The 24883-nt window shown below is 50.5% G+C and overlaps 1 protein-coding gene across 3 annotated transcripts in view; it reads left to right on the forward strand.

The window, feature by feature from the left end:
- Window positions 1-24883, forward strand: part of NTN1 (netrin 1) — a 173975-nt gene that overhangs the window by 12741 nt on the left and 136351 nt on the right. The window contains exons 1-2 of one of the 3 annotated variants that reach the window (XM_032321198.1): window positions 1351-1367; window positions 2166-3247. In XM_032321198.1, coding sequence (XP_032177089.1) covers window positions 2230-3247 — 1018 coding nt within the window. In that variant the 5' untranslated portion in view covers window positions 1351-1367; window positions 2166-2229. Of the gene's footprint in view, window positions 1-1350; window positions 1368-1419; window positions 1642-2165; window positions 3248-24883 lie in introns of those variants that run through there. The other 2 variants (XM_032321196.1, XM_032321197.1) reach the window with 2 other exon arrangements.

Genomic DNA, 24883 nt, shown 5'->3' on the forward strand with positions numbered 1-24883 from the left:
ATGACTCGATCACTCATCTAAAAGTAACAAACCAACAGGGATTGAGTTTCAAACTCCCAGCCCAGTGTATTCTTCCCCCACAGCGCTTTGGCGGCTCTGCAGGATAGTCGAAGGATGCTGTCACTGTCCTCTGTCCTTTTGTTAAGGTGGCAGAGAGTGAGGCAAGAAGGAAAACTTGGGTGGTCCCCAGGATGGCTGGGGAGCCTGTAATTGGGTGGGATTGCTATCCACTTGACAAGAAAGAGAAGGAGCCCTCCCTGGTTTCTATTGCCAGATTTGACCCATGTTTACTAGCTGGGAGATGTTGGGCAAGCTTCTTGACCTCAGTTTCCTCATCTGTGAAATGGAGTTAATATCAATTTTGCAAAGCTGTAGTGAGGCTCGCGTGAGCTAGTGCGGGGCTGAGCACCCTTGAACATACAAGCCTGCCTCAGGGGACCTGGGGAGGGCTGGGCAGGCCCCCCCCCCCCCCCCCCCCCCCCCCCCCCCGCCTAAGGCCGGAAGACGCGTCTGGAAGGGGGCGTGGGCCCGAGCTCCAGTCCACCACAGCATCCCTGGGACGCAGGGAGTCGCCTTCACGGTACACAGGCCCACCACAGGGTGACAACCGGTGTGTGTGTGTGGGGGGGGCCGGGCAGGGTAGCAGCCCCTTCTCTCCCGCCTCGGTGGGCTTCAGGAAGAAGGGGTGAGCCGGCAGAGGTTACCTCCCCACCCCCTACCCCTCTTCCTCCGGATTCTCGGCTGTCTGCCCACGGGGGCACGGCCCTGCGCGCGGTGCCACCGGGGCCATCAGGCCGGGCTGGAGGAAGGCCCGACCTCGGCGCAGCAAAGAAAACAAACACAGATGTGTTTGGCCGGGACCAGGAGGGAGCACGTCTTCCCCTCCCCCGCCCCGCCCGCGCGCTCCCCCGGGGTGTGGGGCCGGCGGAAACCTGCGGGGCTGCCCGGGCGGCGCGGGGCCGGGACGAGGCTGACAGTCCCCGGCCGGGTCGCCCCCTCCCTCCGTGGGGGTGCTCGCCGGGCCCAGCCCCCTCTCCGGGGTTTCCCCGGGCGCTCTGCTCGCTTTCTCTTTGTCTCTGCCGCCCTTCCTCGGGCTCCCCGGTTCCCAGCCGCTCGCGAGCCCGCTCGCTCCGCGCCCCGGGCCGCTTCCCTTTAACTTTTCTTCTTTCCCGGGGTTAAAACTTCGCTAGCGAGCGGGCGGCTGCTCGCCGACGTTATTGGCCGGCGCCCCGCCCGGCAGCCCCGCCCCCCGCCCCCGCGATCCCCTCCGCCCCCCACTCCGGGCGCGAGCGGCGGCGGCGGCGGCGGCTGCGGCGGCGGAGCCTTCGGGGGCGTGCGTGCGTGTGTGTGAGTGCGCGCCAGCCAGCGTGAGTGTGTGTGCGCCCCGGGCGCGGGCTGGGCGGCACTCCGACCGCGGCGGGAGCGGCGGGAGCCGGGCGGCCGCGTCGTCACTCCGGCGAGCGAGGCGGCGGCCGGGGCCGGGGCTGGGGCAGCGGCGGCCGCGCCGGGCATGGAGCTGGCAAGCCCGCGCTGAGGCGGGACGCGCCTGCTGGCCGCGAGCGAGAGGCTCTCCGGCGTCCGGCGCGCGGGCTCCCGGCCGGGGCCGGGCAAACTTTTCTTTCTCTTTTGCCCTCGCCAGAGGTAAAGTCCCGAGCGCGGACTCCGCGGCGGGGACGCGCTCTGGGCCGGCCCGGGCGGTGGGGAGGGGGGACCCCGGGCTGCGGGAGGAAGGGGCGCGGGGCGGTGCGGGCCCCCCACCCTCCGCGCTGTCCCGCGCCGGGGCTTGGGGCGCTGGGCGGGCTGGCCGCGGACCGGCAAGGCGGGTGCGGGCATGCCCCCCTCGGGCGGCGTGGAGGCGGCGGTGGCCGGGAAAGCCGAGCGTTCGCCCGCGGCCCCGGCTCGCCGCCCGGCCGTGAAGAACGGGCGCGGGCGGTGCGGGCTCGGGGAGCGGGTGGTGGTGGCCCTCCCGGGACTCAACTGTCCCCCTTCCCGCCGCCGGCCCCCGTCTCCTGGGACTGTGGAGAGCGAGGCGAGGCGGGCGGGCGGGCGGCCGCGGGGTAGGTACCGCGGAAGCTGGGCGTCCGCCGGGGCTCCCCGCTCGCCGCCCGCGGGTGGGTGGAGGGCGCGGGGCGGGCTGGCTGAGCGCAGCTCCCCTCTCTCCGCAGGCGCCTTCTGCGGCGGGCGGACCGACTCCTCGGCGCGGCGGGGCCGGGGCAAGCTGGACACAGCATGATGCGCGCAGTGTGGGAGGCGCTGGTGGCGCTGGCGGCGGTGGCGTGCCTGGTGGGCGCGGTGCGCGGCGGGCCCGGGCTCAGCATGTTCTCCGGCCAGGCGGCGCAGCCCGACCCCTGCTCGGACGAGAACGGCCACCCGCGCCGCTGCATCCCGGACTTTGTCAACGCGGCCTTCGGCAAGGACGTGCGCGTGTCCAGCACCTGCGGCCGGCCCCCGGCGCGCTACTGCGTGGTGAGCGAGCGCGGCGAGGAGCGGCTGCGCTCCTGCCACCTCTGCAACGCGTCCGACCCCAAGAAGGCGCACCCGCCCGCCTTCCTCACGGATCTCAACAACCCGCACAACCTGACGTGCTGGCAGTCCGAGAACTACCTGCAGTTCCCGCACAACGTCACGCTCACGCTGTCGCTCGGCAAGAAGTTCGAGGTGACCTACGTGAGCCTGCAGTTCTGCTCGCCGCGACCCGAGTCCATGGCCATCTACAAGTCCATGGACTACGGGCGCACGTGGGTGCCCTTCCAGTTCTACTCCACCCAGTGCCGCAAGATGTACAACCGGCCGCACCGCGCGCCCATCACCAAACAGAACGAGCAGGAGGCCGTCTGCACCGACTCGCACACCGACATGCGCCCGCTCTCGGGCGGTCTCATCGCCTTCAGCACGCTGGACGGGCGGCCCTCCGCGCACGACTTCGACAATTCGCCGGTGCTGCAGGACTGGGTCACGGCCACGGACATCCGCGTGGCCTTCAGCCGCCTGCACACGTTCGGTGACGAGAACGAGGACGACTCGGAGCTGGCGCGCGACTCCTACTTCTATGCCGTGTCCGACCTGCAGGTGGGCGGCCGCTGCAAGTGCAACGGCCACGCCGCCCGCTGCGTGCGCGACCGCGACGACAGCCTGGTGTGCGACTGCAGGCACAACACGGCCGGCCCGGAGTGCGACCGCTGCAAGCCGTTCCACTACGACCGGCCCTGGCAGCGCGCCACGGCCCGCGAGGCTAACGAGTGCGTGGGTGAGTGGGGGGCGCCGCGGGGACGCGGGCGGCGGGTGGCGGCGGCTGCGAGGGCCTCGCGGCCGCGGGTACCAAGGAGCGCCCGCGGCGCCCGCGCCCGAGGACCGCCTGCCGCGTGGATGCGGCGCAGCCCGTGGGAGGCGCGGTCCGGGACGTCCGGGACCGGGGAGGGCTGAGAGCCGATTCACCCGCTGGCTTGGCGCTGGCCTTGACGCTCGGCATTGCGCGCGGTGCGCTCTGCGAAGCCGGGAAGCATGAGAGATGCTTCGGGGCAGATGGTTTTTCAGAAAACTTGCCGACTGGTCCCCCGGACTCCGGACTCAAATGCAAACATGCGTTGCCTTACCCTCAGTTTGGCGGGACCCTGGGATCCACCACCGCCTTACCCTCCTCGCCCAACCTCCCCACCCCCTCCCCAGGGCTGCAGCTGGGCGCGCAATTGGGAACCCCGGCCCAGTTCCCGGGAAGTTCCAGCTCCCCAACCACAAATCCCTTGGGAGGTGGCAAAGCAGTTTGGGACCGGTTCAGCACCCGACCAGTATCTCAGTCCAGCACGCTCTGTTTGTTTTTCATGGGTTGGGGAGGGAAAAAAAAAATCCCTCCCCTTTTGAACGGCGTATTTGTGTTAGCAAAAGAGTGATGTGATTTAAATTAATTACTATCTACAGATTACAAAGGAGAGTTCAGTCATTATTTTAAAATAATTGAGTCCTGCTCCAAAAAGTGTATCAACATTTTTGTGTGTGTTTTGTTAGCGTCAGGGTTAGGTGAAATGGAAGAGCTTTGAATTAACCAAGGGTCCAGCTTCTGGCTTTTTAATGGGGTTTCAAGTCCTGAAAGAAGTCTGACAAAACCGGCACTGGTGAATACTGTTGGGTCAGAAATGAGGCTTAAATAAAGGAGGGGGGTGTGGAGAGAGAGAGAGATCCGTTCTATTTCTGAATTGTACAACTTTGCTGCTGTAGAAACTCTCAGGCATCAGTTTTCCGCCCCCCCGGGGTGGGGAGAGGGGAGACACAAAAACCGAAAAACAGAATTGGGGGTGGGGTGGGGAGAAGGAATGCTAAAGAATTCCAGCCTGAGATGTAAAATTCCAAATCCCACGTTCTGTTTTAATGAAAAGTATTTAGTCCCTAAATGCGCCGTTCCGTGTGCATCTTTTGTGAACGTAGAGCGGTCCCGCCCTACCCTCCCCCCTGCAACCCCCAGGCAGCCCGCGCGGGTTTTCTTCAATCTCTTCCCCCGTCCGAGGCACATTGCTAAGTGTGCTGGTCCCCACAAACACACGTTTTGAGGTCTGGTTCTGATTAATTGTGTCATGTTGTTGTCGAATAGTTTGTGCCTCATGACTGCATGCAGACTTTTGAGCGAGCGAATGGAAAACATGTCTTGGAGATCCGGGTGGGCACTGAGGCCCAGTCAGGCGTCTGGGGCTGCACAGGGCTGTTTGCACCGGCCCCGGCTTTTGCAGACCTAATTGTTCATCCTCCTCATTTAAGGGCCTGAACGGGTTGCCAGATTGAAGTGAAGAGACTTTGCAGGTTTGCGGGGAGCTGGTAGTTACACCCTGACTTCGTGGTCTTTGAGAATAAAATTGCTTTGATCTGCTTCTTTCCTTTAGAAATGTTGGTTTTTCCCATCCCTTCTCTTTCCCCCTCCCTCTTTTCTTTGCTGCCTTTTGTGCATGAAAACCCTTTATTGACATTTAAAGGGCCTCCCACGGCTTTGCTATCAGTTTTAGCTCGCCTGTGCGTATGAAAGATATCTTCGGGTTGTCGACAGCGGGGTCTAATTGGACGAACGCGAGTGAATACGTTTGAGGTGAAAAACGGAATCTTGTGCTAACTTTGTGCCTGAGGATTCCTCTCAGCCTGGGTATTGTTCACAATCACGGCCCATCCCCATCTCTCCCCGTCCCTTTGGTTGTGGAGACGGAACCCGTATTTGTCGTAACAATGGTCATGCACTTGAAATAAACCCTATAGTTGAGGATTTTGTCTTTTGACCACAGCATTAACTGTGTGCACAAATTGGATTGACTGCTTTTTTTTTCTACAGCCAAATTGAGCAATCAACATATTAACTAATGTAATTAGTAAGTGTTTTTTTTTTTTGTTCAAAAAGCTTAATTAGGCCTAATAAGTACATCATCTGCATGACAAATAATCGGCCAACAATATTTTCTGGTTTTTCCTGAAGTTATTTTAATTCTCAGTAGTCAAAGTATCTTTGAATCTTGCCAATTATTCAGTCATCTCATAAAAGCAAAGCCAATTCGACTAAGTTAAAGTTATTTATAGTTTCCCTTTTGAATAGATAGATGTTCTGATATCTTGTAGCTACAGCCTCGGGAACGCCAGGTTGAAGTTCCCATAAAGTCTTAATTGAAGTCTCAGTGATTTTTCCATCGTTCTGCAAAAGAGAAAGCCAGCAAAGACAATTTAGAAGTGATTTACAATTAAAGGTCGAGCTTTTTATGAAAAGGCCCTGTAGTGGAGATATGTGAATGAATTAGTATTTGACAGGTGTTCAGAGACACTACAGGGCACTGTGCTAGAAAAAAAAAAAAGCATTAATAAATCCTTCACACACTAACTTTCGCACTATCAGATTTTCCCCCCAGCATAATCCCCTCTTGTGAATTTCACACTGTTGACATATCAAGTCAAGCAACCCAGATTATTTACAATGGAAGACAAAATCAAGAAGGATGTTTCTTAATTCCAAAAATCAGTCTTGATTTAAAAAAAAAAATGAAGCATTATCGCTCTGCTATTTTGTTTCTGCCTTTATAAAATAATGACACAGTGATTTATAATAGACTAAAATGGCATCTCTCCTTAGTTTACTTCCAATTATACCCACCCTTCCCTGCCCCCCCAAAAAAACTCCAAAAATTTAAAAATGACATGGATATTATTTGACTCCACGGTTCTACCAGGGCCGAGGTACTTTCGGATTGCTGGGAAATGCATACAGCCTCTAGGTTTTCTCTGGTCAAGCTTTCTTTTTGGTGCCTTTTCAAGGTTGAGTTCTCTACGGGATAAATGGGAACTTTTCGTAAAGGCTGATTTTATTTTAAATTCAATTTTGGATTTCTTCTGGAAGAAAAAACCCCGCAAAACAATATGAAAGACAAGACCGTGTATAACATTACAGCCTTGACAGCTCTCAGCGGAATAACTAAATACTTTCTTCCGCCCATATGTATCAACGGTGCTCCCATGCTCTCACACACATGTGCATTAATATTCTTTGCGTAAAGGAGCATCCGAGCATGGTGGGGGTGTATGTACATTCAAGGGAAAATGCATGAACAGTTTTAAACCACCTGGGTTGCTAGGCCCTTTCTCCACCCCCCCCTTCTTCTTCTTCTTCTTCTTTTTTTTTTTTCCAAGAGAGCATCTGAAGACCATATTGTGTTTCATAAATTATTGACATCAGTTTTAATCAGTGTCCCCCTGACGTCGGAGCTGTGTTAGTATTTAGTGCCTGACGAAGCATGCTGTTTAATCTTACTGTGGGGATGTCAGCATGAACCCCTGCCTGGTTTGTGACAGGGTGAGCTTATGAAAACTCGTTCTGCGACTCGCTCTGTGGCTTTGCGTTGCCCAGCTGAAACCCAAAACCCACACAAAAGACGTCTCTGCAAGATGAGCGCCATGCTGGGCTGGCCTCCTATGGTCGTGGGTACCTGCAACATAATGCTGGTAATTGTTTAAACATGGCTATGGGGGTTAGGGGGGGTCCTCACGCTGCGAATGGCTCTCCAGCACTTCGGCCTACCTTCATCCCCAGCAGGAGAAGGGGGATTGTGTTGGAGGTGTTGCTGTGAGAAACCCAACGCCCCACTAAAGACTCTTGCAAAATCAGAAGGCCAGAATTATTTGCTGCTTAGTCGAGAGCCTGGCACATAGCTGTAGATCGGTTGAATGTTTTTACAGTCTTGGTGATTATTATAATTATCATCATTATGGTCGTTAAGTCTTGAGAGGTTTTTTTGTTTTTTTTTTTGCCGAACACTCACATTAGTCATTTAATCATCGCAGCCATGCTAATAATATGCAGTATGATGGCACTTACTTTACAGATGAGAAAACCATAACCCAGAGGCATTAAAGTAGTTTTCCCGAAGCTGGGTGATTAGGAGGTGGTGGAGCTGGGTGTTCATGCTTTGTCCTAATGCATCCTTTGGGCAGACTCTACAGAGCTTGGGCGGTGGGTGGGTGGGTTGGTGAGTGGATGGCAGTAACATATCCACGTATAGGAAAGAATTGGAACAACCTGTTACTTCTGCTAGAATTGGAGATGGTTCCCTAGTTGCGTCAGTCATGTTACGTTGTATTATGTTCATACATGTATAAATATGATGTTGCATGTAAGAAATCATCCTTCAGGGGCGCCTGGGTGGCTCAGTCAGTTAAGCGTCTGCCTTCAGCTCAGGTTGTGATCCCAGGGTCCCGGGATCCAGGCCCACATCGGGCTCCCTGTTCAGCAGAGACCCTCCTCCTTCTCCCTCTGCTGCTCCCCTGCTTGTGCGCTCACTCTCTCTCTCTCTGTGTCAAATAAATAAATAAAATCTTAAAAAAAAAAAAAAGAAAAGAAATCATTCTTCATTTTAGCCATCAGGCCTAGTGGGAGCTGGGAGTTAGTAATATAAGTGAAAAGGGTGTAAATACTTTCTTGCAGGTCTTGGCATCCGCCAGGGGTGATGATGGCCAAGTCTCTTGATTTTGGGGCCCATGATCTTGCTCAAAGGTGGGGAAACACAGCTCGTAATCAGAAAATCCTCTATAATAAGGCCCTTTCTGTTTCCCTAGTGCTCCGTCTCCCCCTGGCTTCTCTGAAACATACAGAAGAAAATCGAGGAAGTGGGCTGAGAAGTGTTGTGAAGAGACGAGTTTAGGGGCCTACCCTGGCTGCTCGTGTGCTAGGTGACGTTCACATGCGGTCGCACAGGGCCATCGGTGATCTCGGTTGGCCGCACAGCAGTTGGAGTGAGGGTCTCTGCTGGGCTTCTCCCCAGCATCCGGTGGGCAAGGCGTCTGCCCCCTACTCTGCCCAGAGAGAAGGGAGACAAGAGTTCTATCAGGGTAAACCTCCCAGGGTGGGTCTGTGCATTTCCAGCCTTCGCCAAGAAGCCTTCGGCCCTGCCCAGACTTCTCTCTGACCTCCTCCTCCTGTAGAAAAATGAGATCCTCGGAAAAGTATTTGAGACTTTATGTCCAGAGTAAATATTGGAAAGGCAGTGGGTTGAAATTCAGATGTTCCCTGGAAGGAATCCCCTCATTTTCGGCTCACAGCTGGTATCGATATCTCCTCCTTGAGATGAGTTGTGCTTTTCATTAAGTAAATTTTTTGTCTTGGGATTAAACCAACATTGTATTCTTAATAGACTTCTATGTTTACACTTCAAAAGTCCGCTGGGTTGTTATTCGTGTTATCTTGATGGCTTCCACAGGGTCTGATGCGAGGCCGGCCTCACCAACATAAATGGCTCCCTAGGGGACCGGATTATAAAACCTTATCTGTCCATACACCAGGACGGATATTTTGTGAGCCAGCATTTTTTTCTTCTTTCAGAAGTGATAATCATACCTTGGGTTTCCGCAGCGCCTTTCATTAGAGGGAGCCCGGAGGTCTCTGAGGGCTTTTGAAGGGCTCCGGATTTAAGCCTAATACTTGCAGAGAGGCCCACAGCGTTTTGCCCGTTGTCCAGGAAGACCTACAGCAGCCCCCGTGGGCTCCGTGGCCTTGGGAGATGTGGCACTGGGTTGGGAAGCTGCGGGACTGCCGAGCTGACAATATTAGTGCAAGGCGGCCGTCAGGCGACATCCCGAAGACAGACCAGTGCCCCCTACAAGGTGCCAACCATTGTAATAAGTGCTTTATATGGATTTTCATCGGCCTTCGGAACCTTGTATAATTGGCGTGCCTTTCCCCCCATGTCAGAAGGCCGAGACCCGTATCTGTGGTCAGCCTTGGCCTGTACAGGTGGCACTTCCTTCCCGTCCCCAGCTCCCGGGGGAGGCCCTGGCTGGGTGTGTGTTGAGCCCAGCTACTTCCTTCTGAGCTAGAGAGAAGGGGCTACGGGCGTGCCTTGGACCAGGTGTGGAATGTGTCTCATCTGAGACTTCCCCTTCTAACACTTTGGTGCCTGGCCCTGAGCCTCCTTCCCGATAAACCTTTTTCTGAGATGTCCCCTGACAGTGGAAGAGCTGAGGTCACTGAGGGGACAGAGGTACCGTGACTGAGGAGTTCTGCCAGGGATTGGAGATGTGTGTTCTGGCTTTGGCTGTGTGGGAGCCGTCCCTGATGATCCCCGGCCTCCTGCCGTCAGGACTAGCGTAGAGGCCATCATTTGGGGGAGAGGAATTGGTGTCACAGTGCCTTTGCACATGTAGAAAAGATCCGGAAGACAGATGTCTCTAGGTGTGGCTATGGAAAGGGGTGGCTTTTCAGCGGGCAAAGGAAATTGGTTGGCTGAGGACCTCAGAAGGCAGAAAGTTACCACCCTAGTACACTACATCCACTGTTAACCGAGGAGGGTTCCTGCTCAGTCTGGAAGCTGGAAGGAGGTTCTGGAAGTCTGTCTCTGTGGAGGATTCAGGACTGGCCTGGGTAAGGTAGGCGAGGTCTCACTCCCCTCTCACCCCGTCAGTGCAGGTGGTCGAGCTTCATGTCGGAGCCCCTCCATGCCCTCTTCCTAGCTGGCGCTCCTGATAGATTTCTAGCTTTTTCCCCAGGTCCTTTTCTGCCTGCGGATATTAGGGAGTATTAGCAGTCACGTGTAATTTATACACATTCTCGAGGCTCCACACCTGAGTTCCACTATCTGTAGGACTGTAGGGACCTTTCAACGGGCTGGGTTTGAATAACTGAGCCTTAGGTAACAAGGAAACGAGAACAGAGCTCGTTTAGTTTCCCAAAGCCCTTGTATGTTGCACCCTTCCCATATTTGATGAGGCATCCCCAAAGGGAGGGATACTCTCTGCCTGCCTAATTATCACTGTTGGAACTTCTGAGTTCATCTCTTCCGGCTTGGGGTGGCCGTGGTGCCTACTTAGCCATCACACCACGGCTCCCCCGTTCTGGAACCAGAGCAGACATTGCTAATCAACCACAGCACTCTGTTCTTTTAAGGCCAGAGATAGTCCCAGGGCTTTAGCATCCTTTACAACAGAATACCCTGGGCTGCCGTAATGTCTTAGAAGTAGCCTCGGAGATGAAAACCGCATGACAATTTTCAGACCTAGAAGACCTTCCCCAGCTCCCCCAGCTCCCCCAGCCCACAGTCGAAGGGGAACCCTGTAAGTGGTCATTTCTGGAGCTGTCAGTGGAGGTGGCCATCTTTTGGGTTGGGGAGGTAGAGAAGTGTGAAGTGGGTGGGGACCCTCCCTGCTGGTTGGGGCAGGTTGGGGCAGGTTGGGGAGGTTGTGCGCGTGAAGGGTTAGTACGTGTACCCTCGTGCTAAACCGCGAACACCGCTGGGCGCCCTGAGGGAGGAACTTTGCCAAACGCCCCAGATGCAGGAAGTGCGGAGGGTCTAGAGCAGAGGCGGATTTCAGAGTGGGCTCTTCTAAAATGTGGGGGGATTGCATTGCAGTCTACCACAACATAGTAACCCCGTGCATTGGCTGTGCGGTTAGCATTTTTGTTTTCTCCCCTGCCACCCGCTCTGAGAGACTGGGTTCCCCGAAAAGGGTGCCCTCCGGGAGGGTCATCTCCAGGCTCCCAGGCAGCTTCTCCTGCCCTGGGAGAGCTCTGGGACTACCCTCCCATGCCAAGGAGAGCATGTCCTAGCCCGCGGGGCAGGCTCTGGTGCCTGACACTTCCCGGGGTTCCTTCCCACCTGAGGAGTGGGTCCTGGCCCCCAAGCCACATCTGGGTGGCATTGAGAGACTCTTCCCCCAGCCGCTTCCCCTCAGTGCCCTGCTTCCAAGTGGGTCTGACGGTAACTAACTGACGGCTCCCACCCCAGCATGGAAAAGGAAACACACTGTGTTGATAGATACAAGGGCTGTCATCGGAAACATGAAAGTACCTTTGAGTCGGACGCCCCAGGGCAGGGCTTTTGGACACCCTGACATGGTTGTTTTTCCTAAGTCCGAGATGCCTGCAGGAGAATATGACCCACATTTAAGTGACAAGCCGGTTTCTGATTGTCCTGCTCCGTAGCAATGATATTCAAAAACCAAGGTCGGAGAGCCCAGCTTTCTGTTTACTTGTATATGGAAGAGCTTGATGTGTGCATTAGGACTTAGGATTCAGACCAGCAGTGTCCAGCCCTGCGTGCCCTCCACCCGCTCTGTGTGTCCTGTGGGTGTGTCGTTGAACCCCTGTGTACCTTCAATGCCCTCGGAGTGCTGGGAGTTCTGTGCAAGACCTCGGTGGGATATGGGGGGCCAGGGAGTGAGAGGAGCCCCTGCCCCACGCTGCAGAGCAGGGTTGGGGGGAGCTCACAGGCCCACCGCTCGTCTGACTTTGGCTCGACACATGTCTATCCCCCTTCCTCCTGCCGTACTCCGTTCTAAACACTGCACAGACACGACCTCATTTTATCCTCACAACCGACCGCGACGTGGCTTCTACCATACCAGTATTACCCAGAAGGAAATTCCTTTCTCGAAGTGTGACATCCGTACGGAAAAGCACTGGGATCCTAAGTGTCCAGCTCAAGGACCGCAGATGAATGCCCACATCAGGAACACACCAGCACCCCCAGAGCTGCCTTGGGCTCCCTCCCTGTTGCCGTGCGCCCTTCCCAACAGACATAGGCTTTGACTGCTTTTGAGCTCTATGTAAGTAGAGTTATGTTCTGGCTTCTTTTGCTCCATGTTCCGTTCGTGGGGCTTCTCCGCGGGTCGTCTCCTTAGTTCCCGTGGCTGTGTAGGGTCCCGGAGCATACACATAGTCCAGTTTAGTTACCCAGCCTGTTTGTGGCAGACACTCGGGTGGTTTTCTAGTGCCAGCTCATACAAAGGATGCTGCTGTGGACGGACTTGTCCTCGTCTTTTGACTTGGGCGCGTGTGAACGCATTTCTGTTGGGCGTGTATCCAGAAGTAGAGTCATCGGATCCTGGGGGTAGCTGTCAGGCCAGCTCTGTGCATCACGGTTCTACATTGTGCAGAAGGCGGATGTCCAAATTTACATTCATACATAATTCTGTAGGTGAAGAAACAGAGGCACATGAGGGACACGGTCCTTGCCCAGGGTCACCCAGCTAGCAGGTGGGATGGCCCCGGGTCCTGCTTCTCACCACTGTGTCTGATTGCCGCCTCTCATCTTAAATCTGTATATACCCTGTCAAGGAAAACTGTTAATAACTGGGTGGGGGGTGGTCAAAGTTTCCCTTTATTTCTCTGGGTCTCAGTTGTCTCTCCCTTAAAGTGAGGGTTTGGGACATGAAGACCATCTTTAGCTCTGATAGTCTGTGTTGCAGTGAAATATGCCTCCTTCCTGGGGCGATTTTTGCCATGTTCCCCATGCCCTCTGTTCCGCTGGGAGTCCCTCGAAAGACTGGTCAGGCTCTGAGTGGGGGGCCTCCCACCTGGGCCGGCCCTTCAAGACCACCAGGGATTTGTCCTTCTCTCCCTCACCAGCTGTTCCAGTTGGGGAGGGGAAGCGTGGGGCGCGTTCCTTCTTTGCCCTCCGGCGTGTCTGCTAGCCAGTCTCCTCTCTCCGGATCCTGCATATACAGCTGGATGGACGTCAACCAAGTCAACTCACCTGTGTAACCAGTTCAGCCGTCAAGAAATAAAACATTTCCAGAAGGCCTGCTTACGTACGTCCTTGAGATCACCATCCCGCGGTATACAACCGTCTTGTCTTCTGGCTCTGTGAGTTTAGTTTTGTCTGCTCTGGAACTTTCTGTAGATGAAATCATATTGTATGTTCTCTTCAGTACCTGCCTCCCTTTGCTCAGCCTTATTTGCTTATAAATAGTCTTAAACATATGGTATCCTGGAGTCCTTTTTAGTTTGATGGATGATCTCAGCTTCTAGGGGGTACAGATCATCCTGCTTGCTCTGTCTGCTGACCTTTGCTCCATGGGAATGATTTCCTTGTGGGTTTTGTAATGTCTGACTGTGAGCTTATCTTTTGGGGGGGATTTTATGGAAATCCCACTGGTCTGAGATCTGGAGTGTCCCTACCGAGTTGATTTTGCCAGACATCTTCATGGTATCATAGGCATGGGACTGATTTTTCCATGAATTAATCATCTTGGACATTTCTGTATCAAGTGAGGATTTTCCTCTAGTCCCTCCTAGGCCTGGATCGCTGCTGGTCTCTTGCCTGTCTATCCTGCTCCCCAGCCCCCCGATCTGTTCTTACTGGTAGTTCCTGCTGCCAGATACTCAGATGGATGGTTTCCTCATCCCCTTGATCGGTTGTTGTTTCTTGTTGCAGCCAGCCCTGATTGTCCTACATAATAATATCCTAAGACAGCTTCCTCATCTGTGTCTGTCTCCTTCACACACACACACACACACACACACACACACACACACGTATGCATCACACACATTCCTGATAACCCTTTTCTTACTCCACTTTCTCCTTTTCCTCCCATAACACCTACCATCTTCTAACACATCATGTGATTTACTCCTTAATTATGTTTATCGACCATCTTTCCATCCTACCACTTGCTCCATTTTAACACTCGTTAGAAATTAAGTTCCTGTAAGGGTGGGAGTCCTTGTCTGTATTGCTCCTGAGGGTCCTGGCATGTAGTAGATGCTTACTGAGCCTTGGTTAAAGGAAAGAATGCAGGGTCTCATTTGTTTATCCTCGCCTTGGAAGTCTCAAGGCCTCATCTCCTTTCTGTATGTGGGTGCTAAAACCAAAGCCCAAAGCCATGAAGGCCTGTTTCTACGTTGAATACCCAGGCTTTCTTTTCTTTGATCTCTTTCTCCTTCTCATCCAGCCCCACTCACACAGACCTCTTGGTCACCACGGTCTCAGTGTTTCTCTTAATACTTCAGCTTGCAGATTCTTAATTCTTCCAGCACCTGGGGATTTCCTTTTATTTCTTGTGAGATCTGCTATGCATTAAATATTTTTTAAAATTACATTTCATCTAGTATTTCTAGATGTTTGCCGTGGTAGGGGTTCTGCATGAGCTCAGTCCACCTCGTTGCCAGAACTCAGAGCCATATATTTTAATCTTTCATCCATCTGGAATTAATTGTGACATATGGTGTGAGGTAAGGATCTCTCTCTCTCTTTCTTTCTTTTTTTTTTTTTTTCCTCCAAATATTTAGCCAGTCATTCAGTGACAATTACTGGGGGGAAAAATCATTCTTTCTTAGTGATTTGGGATGCCATATTTATTAAATGCTTACGTTTTCTAATAAACTCGCATCTGTTTTCTGGATTTTCCATTTTGTTTCACTGATGAGTCTGTTTTCCTGCCACTTCCCGTCTGTTTGGTTGCTGCATTTTGGTGTCGGGTGTGTTCAGTACTTACTCACTGATCTTTTAACATTGGTTCTTTTCCAGTTATCCTCATTGCTATTCTTACGTATGTGTGCGTGCCTGTGTGCATGGGCTCTGGTTGGGTTTGTGAAATGTCAGGACGCGTGCCCTGGATAATTGGATAGCAGTGTTCTTAAAGTGAACTTGGTGATAATGGACAACCTCACACTTTTTCAGTTGTTACTGTATCAACTCAAGTGTTGCACTTCATGATTTAATGATTTAAAACATCTCTGTTAGGGTTGTAAGATACGAAATGGGTAGGATGGACGTCTGGATAAATCACAAATTGCGTGTTTCTTTTCGCTGTTCAAGATAAATCTGTAAGACGTTTTATTGAGTTATGATTGAAATCCAGTCAGCTGCACTTATTTAAAGAGTGTAAGTCGGTGAGTTTGACATATGCGTGTACCTATGAAAACATCACCACGATCAAGACACAGTACCTATCCGTCAGCCCCAAATGTTTCCTAATGCTCTTTGGTAATTCCTCCCATGCCTCCTGCCCCTTTCTCTGAGAGCACTTTCTGTCATTTTGCATTAGTTTCCCTTTCCAGAGTTTCTGGTAAATGGAATCATATGGTATGTATTCTTTTTTGTCTGTTTTCTGTCGTTCTGCATGATTATCTTGAGATTTGTCTGTGATGCGATGTGCATCACTGGTTCACTGCCTTTTATTGCTGGTAGCAGTCTATTATGTCCCTGCACCTGCTGAGGGACACTGAGGTCATGTCCTCTGTTTGGCCATTACTGATAAAGCAGCTGTGGCCATTCCTGTGTGTGTATTTGCGGGCACAGATGTGTTCATCTCTCTTGCGTAAGTGCCTGGGAGTGGAGTGACTGTATGAGATGGTACGTGTATGTTTAACTTTTAAAAAAATTTTTTAAGAAAACTGCAATGCTGTTTTCTAGAATGGTTGTACCACTTTACATTCACACCAGCAGCAAGAGTGTTCCAGTGTCTTGTCTCCAATTTCTAGTCCTTGTCAGCATTTGATATGGTCGGTCTTTTAATTTTAGCCATTCCAAGAGGTACATGGTAGAGGGACACTTAAACCTTTACAGGTTTAAATCTAATACTCCAGACATGTTAGGGGGTACCTGGGTGGCTCTGTCTGTTAAGCCTCTGTCTTCATCTCAGGTCATGATCCCAGGGTCCCGGGGTGGAGCCCTGCATCTGGTTCCCTGCTCAGCAGGGAGTCTGCTTGTCCCTCTCCCTCTGCCTCTCCCCTCTGCTCATGCTCGCACGTCCTCTCTTTCTCTCTCAAGTAAATAAATAAAATGTTTTTAAAAAAGCTGCCAACAATCCAGAGATGTTTATCATTTCCACTTATTCATATCTTCTTTTACATCCTTCTGCAGAGTATATACATTTCTTTATATTAGCCTCACATTTTTTTTGAAAGAAAGTTGATTTCCATGCATTTATAATTTAGATTACTATTACAAAAGGGATTTTTTCCCCTTCTCATTTTATCTTCTAACTGGATACTGCTGACATGGAGAAAGGCTGTTGGTTTTTTATGTAAGTAATTTGCAAACAGCAACATCACTGAACTTTTTAAAAGTAGTTTGCTAATTAAACTAGTTAATTCTCTTCTCTTGGATTTTTTCAGATTCAACTGTAATCCTAAAATTATGGATTTTTTAGCACTTTTTTCCTAACACTTGTACTTTTATTTTTCCTGTCTTACTGCATTGGCTTGAAGTCCAAGTAATGGTATATAGGAATGCTAACATACACCCTTGGGTTTCTGGCCCCGGTGAAAATGTTTCTAGTGTTTTCTCAGTAGGTATATTTTTATTACTAGTTTTAGGTGGATAGTGTTTATTGTGCTCAAAGAAATGACTTTGGTTCCTGATTTACTGGGAGATTTGCTCCTTTTTGGTGTTACTGTTTTAAATTACAAATATGCGGAATGGTAATCCTTTGGATATCAATCAAAATGATCATATACTTTCACGTTGACTATTAATGTAGTGAATTGCATTAATTCATTCCTAAAATTTTTTGAACAGATTTACGGAGATGTAATTCATGTACGATGTAATTCACCCCTTTAAAATATATGATTCAGTGCTTTTGAGTATGGTTATAGAGTGATGCAACCATCACTAAAATTCATTCCAGAACATTTTTGTCCCCCCAGCAAGAGGATCTTGTACCCATTAGCAATCATCCTCCATTCCCTCTTTCCCAGCATCACCCCAACCCTAGCCAACCACTAAACTCCTTTCAGTCTCTGTAGATTTGCCAGTTCTGGGCATTTCCCATAGAGACATACTGTATGTGGCCTTTGTGACTGACAGCTTTCAGTTAACACTGTTCTCATGGTCTTTCTGTGATGTAGCATGGAGCAGAACTTCATTCTTTTGTATGGCTGAATACTATTCCATTGTATGCATACACAGCTTCTTATTTATTTTTTCATCCGATGGCAGATATGTACGTTGTTTCCACTTTTTGGCTATTAGGAATAACGCTGCCATGAGTATTAATGTGTAAGGTTTTCATACAGAGATGTGTTCCTATTTCTCTTGGGTTATGTATCTAAGAGTAGAGTTGCTGGGTCATATGGTAACTTTGTGTTTAACTTTTTGAGACGCTGCCAGACTGTTTTCCAAAGCAGCTGCACCGTTTTACACTCCCACCTGCAACATATGAGGGCTTCATCTTCTCCACATTCTTCTCGTCAATACTTATTCCCTATCTTTCTGATTATAGCCTTTCTGGTGGGTAGGAAGTGGTATCTCATTGTGGTTTCGTGATTTTCTAAATTTGAGCGAGTCTAGCATTTTGGAATGCATTTATTTTGTGACACGTTGTTCCTTGCTAATATTTTATTTTTGATTTTTTAGATCTCTTTAAAAGTGAGATTTGCCTGAACTGCTTTTCTCCTTATATTGCCTTTCGTGTCAGGGTTATTCTGAATTTATGCAGTGGAGTAAGAAGTTTCCAGTCATTGCTGTGCCCTGGAATAATTTAAGGAGCATGATAGCTAGCTCTTCCTTGAAGATTTGCCTGAATTAGCCCATCTGGGCCCTGTGCCATTTTTGGAAGTAGTTATCTGATAATGATTTCAATTTCTTCCATGCTTGCATGTTTATTCAGGAATTTTTCATCTGCTTTTTGAGTCAAATCTGGTAATTTGTTTTCCAGGAAAATTATCATTTACCCAGATTTTCATTTTTTTCAAGCATAGTTGTATGTAGCAATCACTAAAGCCATTTAAAAAAAAATTCCACATGGGTCTATGTCATCTTTCTGATTCCTAATATTACGTATTTATTCTCACTCTCTGCCTAGGTTTGGTGTTTTTCTTGATATTTTTCAGAGTGATGGTAATACTATCTATTGAACGTTGTTCAATACTTACTTGTTCAATACTTACTGTGTGTCAGGCCTTGTGCTGAGCACTCTGTGTACACTCAATTTTTAAACCTGTAGAACTTCATGAGCTGAGTACGATTATCCCCATTTTACAGGTGTTGAGAAGTTCAGAAATCCAACTTGCCCGATGTCAGCTGGCTGCAAAGCCCAGAGCTGACAGGACCTGTCAGCTCAGTGCTGGAGCTCTTACTGCTTGAGCCTGCCCCTTGTTTTTGATGTTATATATTGCTTCTAGTTTTCTTTTTTCTAGCTATCTGTTTATCTACCTATTTATTTTAGAGACAGAGCGTGTGCATGAGAGCGTGCATTGTGGGGAGGGGCCTGAAAGGGAGAGAGAGACTCCTAAGCAGGCTCCACTCCTGATGCAGCTGGCAAGGTGGGGCTCTGTCTGATGACCCTAAGATCATGACCTGAGCCGAAATCAAGGGTCAGATGTTTAACTGAATCCCCCCCGCCCCGGCACCCCTGTTTCCAATTTCCCAATTTCCATTTCACCCTTATTCATTCTTGTTCAGTTTTTTGTGGTCCTCCAGATACTTTTTGTTAAATGCTCCGTTCAGCTAATGGCATGATTTTCTTATTCGTGCTTGAGAGTGGAACCATGAAAGGCCGTGCCTTCTCTCTCAAGAGAAGCTTTCGCCACCCACCCTTCGTTTTGATTTGCACCTGCTCCCACTGTCACTGCTTTGAGGATGATGGTGTCATTGTCATTTTGACCTTCTTTTCTGCTCCTGGAGTTATTTATGAATTTCATTTTCATTTCCAGGGGAGTAGGTCCTTAAAATACACATGTTGTAATTAGTGGGTGATTTTATTTTATTGCAGCCGGTACAGTTTTTAACAATCGTGTGTGTGTGTGTGTGTGTGTGTGTGTGTACAAGATCAGTTCTCTTGATATTCCATAGGAACTGAAAGAGGGCTCTGTTTTTAGGGCACCATTTAGTGTATTTGTTGTATCAATCTTAGTCATTTTTTACCCCCTCCAAATCCTCTTCATTTTTGTTTTTATGTTTGCCTACTTGGAGCAAAAACATGATCTTATTGATAGATGCTGACATTGTTGGTCCCTCTCAGTACTTAACCAATTAGGTGACCAAGTCCTCCAGTCTTTTAAAGACCGAGAGAAATGGCAAAGCGTGTAAGGGAAGTGGAGCCAAATGGAAGCAGGGTCACGAGATCACCGCTGAAATACCGAGTTCAGAGCAGAATGCCATGAGTGGGACAAAGCTGGTTGTCTGATACCGACACCAGGAAAAAGGCATGCACTGTACCGTGAACTTGAATGGGCTTTGGTCTTCTCCTCAGTGGATAGAGGGAGTTGGCAGAGGAGTTCTCAGTCTTTTCCAGTGCTCCCATTCCAGGATGATGGTTTTGGGGTTCCCCACGAAGTGGTGCCAGGGAGGGAATGAGCTGGGGGTAAGGATGCGAAGCAGAGGAGAAAGGCCAGGGTGACTCCTGGTTGGAACTGGAGCAGTTGGAGCTGACAGCTGGGCTGAGTTTATTGCTTTGGCTCGTTGCTGCTCATACATGAGGCTCTGCCTCATTGCCTTCCAGCCTGGCAAAAGAGGTTCACTGAAACAGAGTCTGTCTGCAAGGACAAGGTGGTGAGCCCACAAGAACTCACTGACATGAGGTGCCACCTCCCACAAGGAGCTCTGACCCCAATGGCTTGGTTTGGCTCTGGCATACACCCTTGCCCCATCCCAGGAGCTCTGAGCTCCCCCCAAATAGTGTCTCCTTGGGTGGCTTCCTGCAGGAACAGGCAGGGTAGCCATCCCCGTGCCTGCCTCTGTTTCTCCTCCCTCTCCTGCCAAGGGGTGATTAATTCATGGAAGAAGAAGGGGATGCTGGAGAGAGACACGCATCTCACAGGATACCAGAACCATAAGAAAGGCTGAAAAGGAATGAGCTCAGTATCCAATTTAAGAAGTGAGGGGGGAAAAATTAGCAGAATAAGCCAGAAAGAAAGTGGTGGTGGTGGTGGTGGTGGGGAGACAAAAATAAGAAGTCAATGAGCTAGAAAACAAACAGTCAACAGAAAGGATTGCAAAGCTGGAAGCTGCTTGTTTGGAAAGGCTCATAAAACAAACAAATCTAGGAAGATTGGTCAAGGAAAAAAAAAAGGGAGAAGGCATAAATAAAAACATTAGGAATGGAAAGAGATATAACAAGAGATCTGGCAGAGACGAAGGTAACCTCATGCATAACTTTATGCTAATAGATTCGAAAGTGTCATTTCTAGGATCACGATCAAACCTGGAGCATTTCCCATCGAGCTGCCCACAGACGAGGTACAACAAAATCTGACATGAAACCAATGAAAAAAACAGACAGATTGGACTTCATCAAAATTTAAAACTTGTGCTTCAAAGGACACCATCAAGAGCATGGAAAGACAGCCTGTAGAATGGGAGAAAATATTTGCAAATCATGTACCCGATAAGGGCCCAGAATATATGAAAAATATCACATCTGCAGAAATCTTCCAACTCAGCCACAAAAAAGACAAACTTAAGTTAAAAAAAACAGGTAAAAGACGTGAATAAACATTTCTCCAAAGAACATCTGTCCCTGGCCGGTAAGGCGTGTGAGAAGATGCTCCATGTCATTGGCCAGTGAAATGTGAGTCAGTCTCACACTGAGATGTCACTTCACACCTGCCGGGATGGCTCCTAATCGCAGAGATAGTAGCAGGTGTTGAAAAGAATCTGGAGAAACTGGAACTCTCATGCATACACTACTGGTGGAAACGAAGAGGGGCATAGTCCCAGTAAGAAAGAGTTTCTCAAAAGGTTAAATATAAACATGGAGTTACCATGGGACCCCCAGTTCTACACCCTGATGTATACTCAAGAGAAGCAGAAATATGTAGGCAGGCAAAGACCTGAATGTGATTGTTCTTAGGAACAATATTCATAGCAGCTAGAAAGTAGGAACAGTCGGAATGTCCATCAGTGGATGAATGGATAAGTAAAGTGTGGTATATCCATTCAGTGGAATATTACACAGCCATGTAAAGGAATGGAGTACTGAGACATGTGTAAACTGTATCTTGAAAACTTTATGGTCCTTAAAACCAGTCACACAAAGCCTTGTATCGTATGATTTTACTTACGGGAAATGCCCAGAATAGGCAAATTCATACGGGAGGCAGATTGCGGTTGCCAGAGACTGGAGGGGTGAATGAGGATTTGGGGTTTCTTGTTGGGATGATGAAATGTTCTGGAACAGACAGTGGTTACGTGCAACCTTGTGATGGTGCTAAAAACCATGGAACTGTATACTTTCCAAGGGTAAATTGCATCATATGCAAATTATATTAATTTAAAAAAAAACATGTGGGGAATGAGAAATGCTTATTGAAATGTCTATTTCTGAGTCTTTCCCTGGCTTCATGCGGTCACATCTCTGGGAGGTAGAGCCTGCAAATCTGCCTTTGGCTAATAGTTTCAATGAAACCACTGTGCAGAAAGGTTTAGGAATCTCTGTTCACGTTTCCTTGTAGTCGCATTTCAGTTAATCAATATAAAAGGAATGATGGGTGCAGAAAATCACTTTTTGCTGGGGGAAAAACCCGAGGCACGGTTGTAGATAATCACAGTGTCTGCTAAGTTAGCCAGCAAAGATACAAGAGAAAGTTGGCATAATATCAGAGTGTCTGCTGCAATTCAGATGGAAACATAATCCTTCTTTGCAGTGAAGACACTGGGCAGATGTCACCTTCACCAAGCAGTCAGAACCAGCACGACTAGTAATGGGACAGACCCACATCGTGTGCCTTCTGACAGCATGCATGGACCAGAGATTAAACATCCCTTCTGTGGGATCTCATTGAAAACCCACAACCTGAATTTAATCACGACAAAGCGTCAGATGATCCCAAACGAGAGATATTGTCCAGTGTAACTGGCTCATACTCTTCTGAAAATATTAGGGTCATGAAAGGCAAAGAAAGGGCAGGGGGTGGGGAGAGACCTGAATTCAGTGCCAGGCTGTGGCTCAGATCCGTCCTGGACCAGGAAAGCGCATTAGTAGGACAGTTACTGAAGCGTGAAAAAGGTTTGTAGATTAGGCGTCTGTTTCCTGGGTTTTGATCATTCCTGGGTGTGCAAGATACTAACATTTGGAAAGTTGGTCAGGGGTCCACAGGAATCCTTGACACCATTTCACACCTTTTGGCCGAGACTCAAATTACTTCAAATTGGAAAATGACAAGGAAATCACTCTCCTAGAGCATTGCGATTCGCCGTCTGAAGGGCGTCCACGGAGCGGGGCGAGCTCCGGCTTTGGAATCGGACAGGACTCAGCCGCACGCCGGGCGCCGTCACCTCCCAGCCGGACGTCGAGCTTCTCAGCCTCAGTTCCTCATCCGTGAAATGGGATTAATCACGTCGGGGTTCTAGCAATGAAATGCTGTGTGTCAACGACCAAGTGCGGTGTCTGCGTGTAGCAGGTGCTCAGGAAATACCAGCCCCCCTCCCCCACCGCCCAGTAGTCCCCGCATTCCGAGCGACGCTCCCCACTCTCCAGGCTCAAGTCCCAGTCTCACCTTTGAGGGAGAGGATCGGTCCTCTGGTCTGCACTCTTCTGGCCTGGTGGGGAGCTGCCCACCCCCCCCCCCCCCAGAAAAAGGTGGATCACAGGAGAGGCAAGAGGAGAGCAGCTGGCCTGGGGAGCTTTCTCACAGGCCCTTGCTGGCAGCCTGCATAAAGTTATACTAACTTCAAACAAAAAGGGTTTTCAGACACAAAGGAAGGCTCAACCTGGCCAGTGCCAGGCCTGGCTTGGCATTGGAATGCAGAAATCCAAGTGCTCAGAGCTCCCAGCCAGGCCGGACCATCCTGGTGGCTCTCCTGACCGCCCCCTCCCAACTCCAGGAATGCCAAGACCCGGGGGCAGAGCTCCTCTCCTGGGCTCACTCCCATTCTTGACCCTGGGGACAAATTAATTGGACATAAATAAGAGCCTGTTCCCCCACGGCGTGCGTTCTGTGGACAGCCGAGACCGGGCGATGGGCCCCGGGGGTGGTTCTCCTGTCCACCTGCCTCCGCCTCTAACTCCTTCGCACCCTGCGGCATGTGGGTGCCTGGGCTCGGCTGCTTTCCTTCACGGGTTATTTTTAAAATAAAAGCAAAGCAGGTAGTGTGCAAAGCTGGCCATGTACTTTACATGGTTGCTCAGTCCGTGTTACTACATAGGCCCCTCCAGGTTCTGTCCCTTGGGTCTCCCGTGTGACCAGAGGGACACAAGAGACAGCGAGCTGGCGTTAAAGGCACCGTCCAAGACCGTGGGAACGACCGAGTGCATTTAAAGCGTGCTTTCCCTGTGCCTCGGCACGTCTCTCTGTCCGTGCCTGCCCTTGGGGAGCACACAGGTGCATAAGTAGGTATTTGCAAATGTTTGTCCCAGATTTGCATGGATCTAGATTTGTCTGTCTGTCTGTCTCATCTTCATTTTACCTCCCTCTATCTGTAATCTGGGTCTGTACTATCTATATGCACAGAGAGAGAGAAACACAGCCTGGAAAGCAGTGGTTAACTACACCAGTGTATGCACACCCTAGAATGTAAGGCCTCAGGTAAATATCGTCAATTCCTGTGTGTGTGTGTGTATGTGTGTCTGTGTGTCCACAGACAGGACTCCGTGACAGACAGGGTGTGGTACCCTGATACATCAGAGCAAACGCCCATGCCTGGGAGCTCCCCTGAGGGTACCTGGGGGTACCCATAGCCCTGGCACATAGTAGGTGCTATTTTGGGGAAGAGCCTTGGTTCCCGGGACTTTGTGACCCGACGGACTTTGCTGTTACAGCGTGGGTTAGTAATGGAATTAGTTCAGTTAAGGAAGAGCCAGGCCGGAGTCGGTCTGTCTCAGGGCTGACCTAGGCCTTGTATGGAGTGGTTGGTAAAATCAGCCTGTGGGCCAGACTCTGCCCAGGGCCTGGTTTGTAAATAGACTGGCCTTGGCACACGGCCGTGCCCATTTGTTTATGGCCCCGCGGTGGCTGCTTTCAGAACAATGTTTGGGCCCTGGAGCTGCGACAGAGGCTGTGTGGCCTGCGGGAGCCCCCACTGGTTGTTATCTGGCCTGTGCAACAACAATTAAGTTTGTTGAACCTGTCCTTGTCCCTTTCTGCCAACCCAGGCCCCCTCCAGATCCCTGGGCGATGCTCAAAAGAGCTGGCCGTTCCCACTGCCGTTAGACTTGGGCAAGGTTTGGAAGACCTGTCCAAGAGCCCAGACCGATGGTCACTTCATTAGAAATTAATCCTTAAGGAAGTCCCCGTTTCCGTCTTTGCCTCTCCAGCACCTGGAGCCCTGCAGCCCCGTCCCCTGCGAGGGCATCCTCTGTGGGAGTGAGCCGTAGGACTTCTGAAACGCTGGGGACTGAGGACGGTGGAAGGGAAGCGGGGTGCTGTGCCGAGCCCATCTATCTTGCGGTGAACACCTTGGCCCCTCCAGGTGCCCAGGCTGCGGGAAGGGACCCTTCCCCAGCGACCGGCCGGTCTCCCTTTGCTTTGGCGGGGGTCCCTATAGGACACCTGCTGTCTGATTTTGTCGTCTCTAGAGAGGACAGACTAGGCTGCCATGAGAAAGGAGAACCCACTCCGAAGGGAGCTCAGAGGCAGACAGCGAGCGGGCCTGGGACTGATTCTCTCTCCCGGAGAACCTAGCAACTGGGTTAGGCTTTCCAGGAGGGTTTTCTGTCTGATTCACAGGCTAATTTCAGCAGCAGGGTGATTATCTAGAACAATGGGCTGCGC

Source organism: Mustela erminea, chromosome 18 (assembly GCF_009829155.1).
Source record: "Mustela erminea isolate mMusErm1 chromosome 18, mMusErm1.Pri, whole genome shotgun sequence".
NCBI lineage: Eukaryota > Metazoa > Chordata > Mammalia > Carnivora > Mustelidae > Mustela > Mustela erminea.